The 12,244-nt window shown below is 30.3% G+C and overlaps 2 protein-coding genes across 3 annotated transcripts; both read right to left on the bottom strand.

The window, feature by feature from the left end:
• Window positions 1-972: 972 nt before the first annotated feature.
• Window positions 973-5,797, bottom strand: LOC124373758 (renin-2-like). Of its 2 annotated transcripts, none has more exons than XM_046832102.1 (5): window positions 5,555-5,797; window positions 4,952-5,065; window positions 3,056-3,212; window positions 1,591-1,687; window positions 973-1,313 (listed from the first exon to the last, which is right to left on the bottom strand). In XM_046832102.1, exons 2-4 carry the CDS (start codon window positions 4,981-4,983, stop codon window positions 1,595-1,597), a joined length of 282 nt encoding a protein of 93 aa, XP_046688058.1. In that variant the 5' UTR covers window positions 4,984-5,065; window positions 5,555-5,797; the 3' UTR covers window positions 973-1,313; window positions 1,591-1,594. The 2 variants fall into 2 exon arrangements, with proteins under 2 accessions (XP_046688058.1, XP_046688057.1); XM_046832101.1 differs by having other exon boundaries at window positions 5,576-5,797.
• A 3,147-nt stretch (window positions 5,798-8,944) lies between these two features.
• LOC124373759 (aspartic proteinase A1-like) lies at window positions 8,945-11,911 on the bottom strand. The gene is made up of 3 exons (XM_046832104.1): window positions 11,594-11,911; window positions 10,744-10,876; window positions 8,945-9,069 (listed from the first exon to the last, which is right to left on the bottom strand). The coding sequence occupies exons 1-3, from the start codon at window positions 11,705-11,707 to the stop codon at window positions 8,945-8,947; spliced, it is 372 nt and encodes a 123-aa protein (XP_046688060.1). The 5' UTR covers window positions 11,708-11,911.
• Window positions 11,912-12,244: the final 333 nt, after the last annotated feature.

Genomic DNA, 12,244 nt, shown 5'->3' with positions numbered 1-12,244 from the left:
ACACTTTTTCACCCTACTACCTTGAGTGAAAAAGTAGAGTTTATTTTCCAACTAATAATTCTCTTAAATTAATGTATAAAACTTATACATTGTGCAAAGTTCATACACATAAAATTGTGTATCAAACTCAAGATACAAATGATTTTACATCTGCATTAAGATGATGGGTTAAGTATATCATCGTGGGGTTAATTATGATAATGGATTAAATATTCCAAGAGTTTATTATTGAAAGCTCATAATGAAGAATGGTTTTGAGTTTGGTTTGAAACATACGTTGAGAGATGTGTTAAAAGGTTTGTCAAGTGTGTCTGATCTTGTACAATACATCAAATGAAGTCTGAAAAGATAGACTTACCTTTCATCTAATATACAGTATGACAACTATTAGTGACTAAATTAAAGTGACATCTTCATTTAAATGCCATATGTTGTTTGTACTCGTACATATTTTATTACCTTCTTTATTATTTGATGTTTATTAAATAGGGGGTCTCTTTTTATTTAATGTTACTAATTGTAGACACGAAATATATTCTTCATTATTTTAATCACCACATATATTCAGCAGTATTTAGCTTGTTTAGTAGGAATATAATACTTTTAATAATATTAAAGTGAACAATGGGTGATCCATGTGTTTTATTTTAACATTTTCCACTTTTACTTAATACATCTCATTAAAAAAAATTCTTATCTGCAAAATAATTTGAGGAGTTTAAATATAGACTACATATTTTTGTACCCCCACTATTTGTATACTTTAGATCCTTGTGATCATATTACTGATCAACATAATTAAGCTGAGAACAAAGTGATTTTACAAAGATGATAACAGCATTGATCTGTTTTTATTCAATAAACGTTACTTACTTCATGTTGATAGACTAGGTAATAAATGACTGATTTGTTTCATTTCTATGAGGAAAAGTGATGGAATATTTATGAATATAATATTTTTAGAATTTTATTGTTACAGCTGGGTGAAATGAATTTATAAATGGTTTTCACAGAGAACTGCAATTCAGCCAGAACGATTGAAGAGTAATCAATACTTTCATCAAATTATTCAGGCTCTTCAATGTTATTTTTGATATGTGCAACAGTAAGCATGTCAGCTTGTGTGTACATCAGTAAACATGTCTTAGCTTGCTAGTGCAAAAACCAATTCTGCTCTCCTTGAGGTCAAACTGTGTGTAATATTTCCTCATAAATACGCTGCCGAAACACAGAATGGGAGTAGAATCTGTAGTATTTAACCCATGGAGAACCAAGAAAGATGTGTAGCAAAACTCGCTGTTGTTAATTACAGCCTGAAAAATATAACTTTAGTTTAATTTTAAAAACTAATGAATCTGAGAACTATCTAATCTTGGTATTCAAAGTCTATGATAACTTTATTAATGTCTTACTTTATGTTTTTTGAAACCACAAACACTTCTTAAGAATATTTAATCACAAACACCATCATTTCACAACTTTGAAATTTCAAAATTAATTATACAATAACAAAATATAGTAACAATTAGTTTTCCTTCTTCTAAAGTATTGTTTCTTTCACTTAAGTAAAATAATTTTCATTTAACTCACCCGTTTAAACATATTCCTTAGGCATCATGGATAATATCTTGTTCTCCATGGTTTTAAATCTTACTTCTTTTAGTTTGTCAATATCACTGCAAGAGACCTGCGCACACAACATAATTTACCACGATTTACTGACTTATGTTGCTACAAGTCAGTAAACAAATCAGTGGTACTGACTTTCTACCACTACTAATGCTAATGCTAAGGTAGAAGTGGAATAGTTGTTGCTGACCATGGAGGAGACAAAACTCTTTTTATTTTATGTCAGGTTATTAAATCTAGTAACAAGGTACGAATGCGCTACACTACATGTTGCATAACAGGCTTCACTGAGGTTACATGTAAAGTTTCAAGTGTATATCTTATTTCATCAGGCTACATGTGATACTATGTTATGTTAAAATTTTATTTCACTGTACTCAGTTTGTCTACTCAGAACGTATTTTTTTCAGTGTTGCCATCATGGTTACCCATAAGACTAATGTAAATATGTTCACTAACGCTCAGCCAAATCCCATGGAAGTGATATCCACCATCATCTAACTCAGAGTTGTTTATATAGAAATTAAGCTTTATGCAAAATTTCAAGTCTATAGGTCAGTTTGTTCACGAGAATCGCACATACAGACAGATAGATATAAAGAAACACAGACAGGTAAAAATGAAATTTTTCCTTTGGGTGATAGACACTGACCAAGAATGCAGCAAGGAAAATTTTTGGGGTGGTCCAGACAACTGATATTTTTCCGTAGTGGACAGAGAGTAAGGCCACATTTTGTTCCTTAGAAAGTTTCTTGACCCAAATTTTTCTTTGCTGAGAATGATCTTTTAGCAGTAAACATCAGTAATACTGAGTTATTTTAAATAATAATAATGGTTTACTAAAAAAGTTATTGAAAACATTTAAAATTTGGGGGATGTGGACCCTTTGTACCCCCTCGCTGTCACTCAGCAGATTATAAAATGTAACAAAAACTGTGTCTTATAAACTAATTATGTTTGATAAATATTTAGAAAGTATAAAAAATGGAAAACATCTTCATTTTACCTGAACTTTTAAATATCATTGCACAACAGGTTTCTTAAGTGACAGGACATTCAGGATGGGTAAGGAAGGATTGAAAACCAACTTCTGTGAGATCCCATGAAACATCTACCAGGGGGAGGTAGGATTGGAAAGTACACTCAGCCTCAACCATTACAATTTCTGAAGAGTCAGTGATTTAGAAACACCCTCTCTATATTTTGCTGTCGAAGAAGGCAGAGTAAGATCACCTCACTCAGATTTATATTTCCAATTCCCTTGTATAATCATTCTTTATGTCGTGCTAGGCTAACTAACTGTTTTTATTTTCTTACTCAATATTTATGGTTTGTAATGTGCCTAAAGCATTTTCATTATAATTTCCAAAGTATCACAAAAAGGTTTTGCAAAAACTTTGATTTGATCTAATATATTATTACTTACGATATAGCCTTCATGCACTTTGTTGGTAACCCGTTGAGGGTCTATTGATTCCATAATCGCTTCTATTAATTCCTTAGACCCCATCAAAAAGTCAGAGCCTGAGTCCACAATACCCAGACAACCCCTTTTGCTCAACTCCTTATCTTCCACATATATCCTGTAATGAGGACATTATTAATTGGTGCAAATAAGTCTCAAAGCAGTATTTTTTTTAATATCATATCTAAATTTTTTAGTTATATTTAAAACGAAGTATTTAAATGTAAATATTGATTACTTCTAATGGCTCACGTTGAATTTTTGAAAAAGTTTACTATTGGAAAAGATGTTGTATATACTATTGATAAATAATTATTTTGATTGAATTCTGTTTTAAGTTTTAATTCGAAAAAATTTACATTTTAGACTAAAAACACTAAGGACTACTTCTGCTCCTCATATATTGATATTCAATGTTGTTTTAATAACATATTATTAAAAAATATATGCAAATTGCAGCTCAATTATATAACAATATAGTACAGTATCTTAAAGTTTGATTCATGATGATACTTAAATCATTTTATATTATTATTTTTTATGAGTTCAATCAAAATACAATTTATGTAAATATTAAAATATAAGGAGGGTCCTCCATAAAGCATGGACAATTTTCATTTACAAAAAACTCAATCTAATAATGTTAATAATTTTATTTCAATAAAAATAATAAAACTTATCATGTTTGCTACCAATAGTCACATGTGTGCCAACATTAAACAATGTACTGCTCAGTAGTCAGTGTGTTATGTATACCATAGTATACTGTGGCTAATGTTGTGTCCGCATTTAACACATTTAATAGTAACAGGAGTATGTGTGGGAATTTCTTCACCAACAGTCCTATATTGTTCAACATTATATTTACAATTAACGTTGCAGTTTTCAACAAAACTCAATGCAGCTGCGGTGCACATTATTTATCAGTCAAAAGGGTTGGGGCTGATTGTGCACAAATCTTTTTATAGCCCAAATGATTAGTAGTTATTTCATGGATAAGTGACTGTGTCAAAGGAAATTGGTCGCTAAGTTCATTCAACGTGAAACGACAGTTAGCTTTGACATGATTGTCAATTTGTTTTTCAAACTTTCATAAACTAAACAGAGCAGCTTCTACCATAAATGATAGTTCTACATGACAGGCAACACCACTCCCCATGCTTTTTCTTTCACTCTCATAACCTCCAAACTATACACTGAAAAAGATCATGATCAATTTTAAATTTCACCAGTTTAGCATTTTTATCAATTTAAAAAACTGATTGAATTTTACAATTGGCAGCATTTTTCTAATAACACATCCATCATAATGTCAGTTAAAAAACCAATAAAACAATGACACTTTGCAAAACAGCTGTTGGAATATGTAATGTAAGCCTGGGCTATATGGTTTGTGACTGAACTGAAACCTACACAGGTCTTATTATCAAATGATCCTTACTTTCTGGAACAATTCTCATACATAACTGCATGTATCACATTGGGTAAACAAGGGATATAGCAGTATGTACTAAAATGGTCTTCAGTAAAATGGGTATAATTATATTTGTAGTAGATTAAAATAAATTTGCAAATGCCTTTTTTAGAAAAAAATAGAAAACTGAAACACTTCTTATATAACCAAAAGTTTTTTGTTTTTGTAATGTAAATTTTAATACTGTGTGTCCACGTAAAATTCTTATTGACATCCTATTCCTACTTTCGCAGTAGATAGAAGAATGAAAAACAAAATAATTTTTTTATTTAAGACTATTAAAAATATTTTAACTGACAACCTCAAAAGGGAATTTACTGTTTACTTGCTTTTTAAGTAAGTGATATTGATATTATTTATGTCCTTGATTTCATAATACTTACCCTTTGAAGAGAAATTGCCAGCGATCAGTCATCTTGTTGAGTGTATTCACAAATATAAACTCTCCTTTATAGTAGTTTGGATCCACTCCTCCAAATATTAATTCATTTTTTGCACTGAAACATAATATTAATCCCAAAATAGTTTCTTTTAACAAAAGCATTCTACTTATCAGTAGTTTATTTTAAGAATAATTCACTTTCTACTTACAAAATTCCTATGTTTAATATGTATTAAGAAATTATTTATAATATGCAATCATTTTCTAATTGTTTGATAAGATACGAATTCAGCATATATCCATTTTGAAATTACTACTGAAAAATAATTGGCAAAATGAGTTTTTTATGTTTTTTCACATTTGAATACAGCTGTTGTGTTACTACCAACTTAATTACAAAATATACATTAGCATTGAACAATTATAAATCAAAATAATAATAAATAATTAAAATTACTGAAAATAAGATACTATGAGGCAGCATGTGTATATTTTATTTGTGTTACTTACTATCGGAAGCTGTGTATTTTATAAAGTTAATTGAGCCTGAGGAAATTTGACTATTGAAATTTTGAAAAATGAAAAAAATATATGATCAAATTACCCATGTATAATAAATTATTACTCGGAGAAATAGAGAGAAAACACAGGAGAAGGCACTAAGTCCTGAAGTATCATATTATAGAAAGGTGACATTAAATAATGGCGATCATCTTTGGGACTTAACCCAAATATTCCATCAAAAATTGTGTATGGCAAATCTTGCAATAGAAGAGCTTCTACGATTATTTGATTTTTTATGGTAAGTCCTCCAATCTAAAACAAACCAAAATTTATTTTAAATTATTTCTATACAAACCAAAGATCAACAAACATAAATTAATACTTTAATTATATCACTAAAGTAGTATAGTTTTGTGCATAACAAATTAATAATTGAATGCTTACAAGGCAGATTACTTATAAGTTGTTAAATATTTTCTGTACGGCCAAGCTTAGATTCAACAATGCATTGATCAGATAGTTATGTTGTTTACTTTTCTCACATTGGTCCCTAAGAGTGAATATTGTGAGCTTTCTTAGATTGTGATACTTCCAAGGGATAATCTTCAGGTACAAACTGAACTGCTGCTCCCAGAAACCAGAGAAAACTACAAGGGAGTTACTCTAACATGATGACAATGGATGAAGCTATTGCATAAATCAATTGCAAATTCTGGGACCTTCAGGCCCTAAGGAGGCCAAAAGCTTCCAGTTGATGTAATGTGGTCAATACCTTATCAAACAGTAGCTGAAAAATAGTTGTATACACTATATATGTTGAGACTTATCTTCAAGTGATGCAAAGAAATTTAAAATAATTTCATGGTTGGAATCATGTTAAAAATCAATAATTTAAAACATATTTATACTAAATACAAAGGTAGCAAACAAAGCACAAACAAATTAGGTAGCCTACTAAAACTATTGTACGAGATAGTGTGTCCATTTCAGTTACAATGAAGATATTTTTTATATCATTGACTCATCTGAGGCAATAGTCTTGAAACAAGTAGTGTAAAATAATGATTTTCTTGAACTGTTTGAGAAGATTGTGTGTTGTACATGAAATCAGCTCCGTGGCTAGGCAATGTTAATTTGTTTGTGTTATTTACTTCATTGAAAGATCTCAACTTGTCCACTCTTATCCTCTTTCAGAAAAATGCCAATCCATTCTTACAGATTCTCTAACCCTTCAGTCTAATGTGACAGCACAGTCATTAGTAAATCATTAGTATCATCTGTAAATGGATAAGATAGTAGTATACTACTATCACCTCCGCAAGAAATTGTATTTTGAAAAATAGGGACACTGTAAGCTTATTAGTTTTAAATGGTACTAGATGACCCGTGCTGCCATGTAGTGTTACTTGATATTGTAATTAGTGGGGGGAAGGGGAGGCACACGTCAGTAGTTGTTACCTCGTCAAAGGAGGAAATAATATATTAGGAATAACATACTTAGTCAAGAAATCAGTTCTCATATATTTTATGTCACATGAAAAATCACATATAAAAAGATTGTAATTAGTTGACATGTTGTTCCAACCTCGCTCACAAAAAAAATCTAATTTCACAATATTTTCTTTCAAACCACATTGGATGTGAGCCAACCTTGAGGTTTAATTTCTACCTTACCATTTTTGAACGATTTTCTCTGAGATAGGGCCACATACAACTGACCATGACTGAACACTGGTTCAGGTAAGTATATTCCAACTCGGTTGTTTACCCCTACACCTCCTTAATTGTCATGCAGAATGCCACTCTAACGGAGAATTGTCTTCCCTTTAATGAATATGGATCGGAAGTATCAGATAGTGATAAGTCAATGTGAGGTCATAATACCCAATGTCCAACCACCTTACCAGTAATAAATTCCAAATCCAAACCGTTCTCAAACATTTTTTTGACAATTAGTCTTGTGCCATTCATCGAATTAAGGTTTCTCACTAACATTACAACTGCAACTTCCTTCAAAGTCAACTCATGGGATGGTCAAAAAATAACCACAATGGGTTGTCAGTCATTTTAAGGCTGTTTAAGAATTCATTAGGAAATTGTTAGCAGTTCGCTCTTATCTTCAGTTATTAAAGTATTTACACTAAAGTAAGTTCTGGATGAACCTGAAAAGAGATCTAAAACACTTTTATCGACTTCATCGCAGAGCTCATTCTTGATTGAATTACTTAAAAGGTAGGAAGCGTCAAGATAGAAATGATGAATTTTGACCATATACTTCACCGATAATATCTGAGTTTGAAATCAGGGACAAAGGCAACTCCGTAATCTCCTCCTAAGAAGATGATTTCTCCACCAAATGGTACATTGTTTATCCATTATATCTTTCAATTGCCAATTAATTAATGCACATTAAGGAATGTTTGTTGACCATCAGTGCCTCATCCCAGATGATTAACTTTGTGGAATGAATTATGGTGGCTTCTTTACTATTAACTTTTAAACTAGATACAGAATGTTCATGTAAATTTAGTGGTAATTTGAATCGTCTGTGAACTGTATGGCCACGTGGAAATAACATAGCAGCAATTCCAGTCCATGCTACTGATATAACTTGCACGCCTAAATTGATTCAATTCTGGATTAAACATCTATATACAAATGTTTTCCATTGCCACCTGGTTCATCTATAAAATATGCTCTGCAAACACTTGTAGAACTGTCTGTGTTGTGGATGAACTTGAGAACTTTGTCTATAATAAATCCTTGTTCTTCAATTGTTGAAGCCATCATTTGCATTTGCAAGTTTCATCAACTCGAGTCTCCTGTGTAGTTTCTTCCATAGTTTGAAGTAGATTTTCAATAGAAGGGAAGTCAAAGAATGACAAAGAGTAACCATATAATTTTAGAAATTGTTTCTGAAATGTTTTGCAAAGCTAACTGATAGGCTAACTCGGCCTTGTAAGAGATAAAGAAATCTTGAGACATTGCCTTTCTGAAGAGATTCCATACATTTAAGGCATTTGATGGACTCTGCATGCTACAGAGTAAGTAGCAAGACATCTGAAATAGCATCAGAAACTGCACACCTTGAAGTAAATTCTAACTTCTTACTATTCATAAATACTGTGCTCTTTCCCTCTTTTTGGGCAATTTGTAACTGCATATTTTTTATTTAATTATTCATGATTTGTGCAAGTTTTTTACTACCTACTCAATAAATAGCATTTGTAAAAAATTTAACACCATTACAATATACATATATATTGTACATACATATACATATATATATATATATATATATATATGTATATACATATATATATTGTATTGTATATACATACATATATATATATATATATGTATATACATATATATATTGTATTGTATATATATATATATATATATATATATATATATATATATATATATATATATATATATATGTGTGTACATGTACAAGCATACTACAACAAACGGGCAAATATTTCACTCACTTTTTACTACTTCCATTGCTGTAATTCCTTGAACTCTTCCTGATGCATACTGATTGTCCAACACTACCATTCATTTTCTCATATGTGGAAGAGAGCCAGTTTTTGAATGATTTAGCAGTATCTAAAACATAAGTTTCATTGCAATAGAAATGTTTTGATTTATTTTTCAGTTTTTGCTCAAATATTAATTTAATTTAAATCCTGTCAATTTTGGGTAATTTTATGTTACTTTATATTATATTAACTACTTTTTATCAGATTTTGCCAAAAACACGACTTTTAGTGGGTTTATAGTAGTTCACAGTTTTATTTTACAAGTTATATATTTTATAACCTGCTTAACTTTTTTACTACTTAAAACTTTGTAATCATAACATCAGAACCAGAATGTTCATGAACAATTCATACCATATGTAAAGAAAATCTATATACCTGGAAGACAATTTGTTCATCCATAGAAGAAACATTAAGGTTTTCCTTGATTATATAGATTGTAAATATGAAATGCCCAGTGTAGTTGTGTATACAACAGTTTTAATGCTTGAACGCTACCTCTACTTCCAAAAAGCTTTGCATGCACTAAATATCTTTTTTTGTTAATATCATTATTGTCAAATATTCATACCAATTTTGATTGAAATTCATGCAGTTATAAGATGCTACAAGTCAAGTTTGCATTGTAAATGTTTATAGCCCAGGAGTTTCACTCATTTTATCTATACAGGGTTATTGTTTATTCATCCCATACATCATTCATAACATTTCATCTCAAATTTCATGAATTCATTTCATGTTCAAAATAGTGTATATACATCAGAAAAATACTCTTACATAGCTGAAGAAAAAATCAGATTCCAGTTTTCAAAAGAACAGCTTCACTTGTATGTAATCCATAAAATCCTTAACAATCCTTTTATCTCCACAATCATACTTATATTTTCAAAATTCAGAAATGACTAATAGCAAAAAGTTATAATCTAATAATCTAAAAACATATATTGTCAGCTATGCCTTTGGATGATAATTCTTAAAACAGAACATTCTTTCAAATTGTATATACAACACGTTTTTTTAATAAACTTTGTCTTCTAAAATTTTTAAAATTAAAGTCAATTGAGGTGAGATCGGCGGATGAAAGTGCAGGTCATTTAATTGTACCTCGCCGTCCATTGAAGAAAATCTCTCACATTATCCCAACAATTTTTACCCTGAATAGATTGTTTTACAAATATACAACATTTACGGTCTGTTCGAAAAAGTGTGATACAGTAAGCCCACCAGATGCTGAAGACTAATATACTTATATTTATATTATTTTGTTCTTTAATGAAATGCATTCTATATTTTTAATTTTCTTAAATGTGTGTTGTGTTTAAATAGGTTTTTATTGTTATTTGATTATTTTTATTTTTATGGTATTGTTGATTATTTTATATTTATACATTAGAGTCTTGATAATTTTATTATTATTCTTGTATTTGTTATTATTATAATGCAATATAATATTGATATTGTCTATTGCACACATTTTGTTTAAAGACAATAAAATTCATGATTCTTGAACTTAATCAATTCACAAGGTTGAAAGGTTTAATTCTTATATAAAAATTCCAACAATATATAATTTGCTTACTTCAACATAAGCTTAAAACAGTATTGCTGTAACAGACGGCTGACTAGCTAAAACTATAGTCAAATTGATACTGAGTAACTGCTAGTATCAAGCAACTCATAGCCTGCTCACACAGTAATTGCTCTGCTTTAATTTTCAATAGAAAACATTGAATACACTCACCAGGATTTCCAATGTCTGCATTCTTGTACTTGCATTTATAAGATCGGATCCACAAGTCTGATGATGCTGTGTCAAATATCACATTGAAGAATTGAGGAGGGGTCCCCACTGCTATCTCTCCTTGATACTGACCCTTTATATAAATGAAAACTGTATTTATGTATTTTTATACAATTTTAATATATATCAAAATAATATATACAGTATGATCATTTTGTTTTTAATAAAATTTCTATTACTCATTGGTCACTCTCCGTTCTGTAAGTTTGTGTTACAGTGTGATCAGATTTATAAGTTTACTTTAAGGAAACTTAACAAAATAAATTACTCAAGATAATGAAAACCTAAAGAAAACTCCTTCATTTTACTAATCAAAATTGCTGCTTTCAAACTGCTAAGACAATTATTGTACTTACACGAAAGAGTAAAGTTTGAATATCCTTCCATCTTTCACCGACAAGTCATGAAAATATAGAGCTATTTATACAGTATGGCTTAGTTCCAAGCTCTGCTTGATGGATCAGTGTATTGAGTTAGTGCAACCAACACATATTTCAGATGAATGAAATTACAAGACGACATTAGACAAGTAACCCAGCATAATAATTTTCTTGTAAATTTAGTCTCAGGTTCTTCAACTGAAGAAGCTGCAAGGATTAACTAAATGTGCTTTTGGTTGTAAAAACAAAATGCAGATTTCAGCAGCCATCCCGATATTAGAGGTTTTTTTTTTCAAGAGGAAGGTGAGGATCAGCACGTATGTGTGAATAAGCATTGAAGATGTAAACATTACACTTTTAGATTACTTAGTTAGAATTGCAATTATCACATTACTACTCGTCATACTTACATTGACTTCATTGTAGATCAGTGGGATCCTCGTTATGGAACTAACAGGCGTTTCAAGATTGACCCTCAACTTGTCATAATCCACATCCTCATTTGCATTGATCTTATCATTCATTTCTTGAACTAGTTCTTCACCATTCTCATAGTTTTTTATAAATTTGGATAAATCTTCTGCAACACTTCTCTTATTCTTTTTTGACTCACTGCTGTGAATCCAAAAAGAACTATTTGCTTTTATAAAACCAAATTCATCTTCATAAAATTTTGAAGATTCTACACTGGATGTAGGTCTATCATTTAATTCATTGTTGTTTGCATTTCTTTTTCCTAACTTTTGGAGAATCTGTTTTTGTTGAATCTTCTTCACCCTTTGCGGCAGATTCTGTTTTAGAATATGATTCAGTGGTTCCTAAAGCTTCTCTCAGTAGCTTTATTGCTCCAGTTGGCAAAGGGCCATCTAATTTAAATGATGGATTTGCCTTAATGAACCCAAACTCATCTTCATAAAACATGTCAGTTGTTTGAGCCTCTATTGTAATAACGGGTGGGAAAAACTGTAACCTAAAAATTAAAACTGGAAAATAATACATTTAGACAGCATTACTGTTTTAAAACTAAATAAATCTAATGTTATCTATATATGTACAAAAGT

The sequence above is a fragment of the Homalodisca vitripennis genome, unplaced genomic scaffold, assembly GCF_021130785.1.
Source record: "Homalodisca vitripennis isolate AUS2020 unplaced genomic scaffold, UT_GWSS_2.1 ScUCBcl_6347;HRSCAF=13519, whole genome shotgun sequence".
Taxonomy (NCBI): domain Eukaryota; kingdom Metazoa; phylum Arthropoda; class Insecta; order Hemiptera; family Cicadellidae; genus Homalodisca; species Homalodisca vitripennis.
The sequence above is the reverse complement of the archived record's forward strand: the minus strand, read 5'-3'. Positions and strand labels throughout refer to the sequence as shown.

Coding starts and splice junctions, on each gene's coding strand:
- LOC124373758 (XM_046832101.1), bottom strand. CDS start 5,646: ATGTCACCTTTCTATAATATGATACTTCAGGACTTAGTGCCTTCTCCT. Junction 3,213..4,951: donor TGGCAATTTCTCTTCAAAGG/GTAAGTATTATG, acceptor TCCTCATTACAG/GATATATGTGGAAGATAAGG. Junction 1,688..3,055: donor AAGTGCATGAAGGCTATATC/GTAAGTAATAAT, acceptor TTGTGTGCGCAG/GTCTCTTGCAGTGATATTGA.
- LOC124373759 (XM_046832104.1), bottom strand. CDS start 11,707: ATGAATGATAAGATCAATGCAAATGAGGATGTGGATTATGACAAGTTG. Junction 10,877..11,593: donor TGATCTACAATGAAGTCAAT/GTAAGTATGACG, acceptor ATTTATATAAAG/GGTCAGTATCAAGGAGAGAT. Junction 9,070..10,743: donor TGCAGACATTGGAAATCCTG/GTGAGTGTATTC, acceptor CTTATGTTTTAG/ATACTGCTAAATCATTCAAA.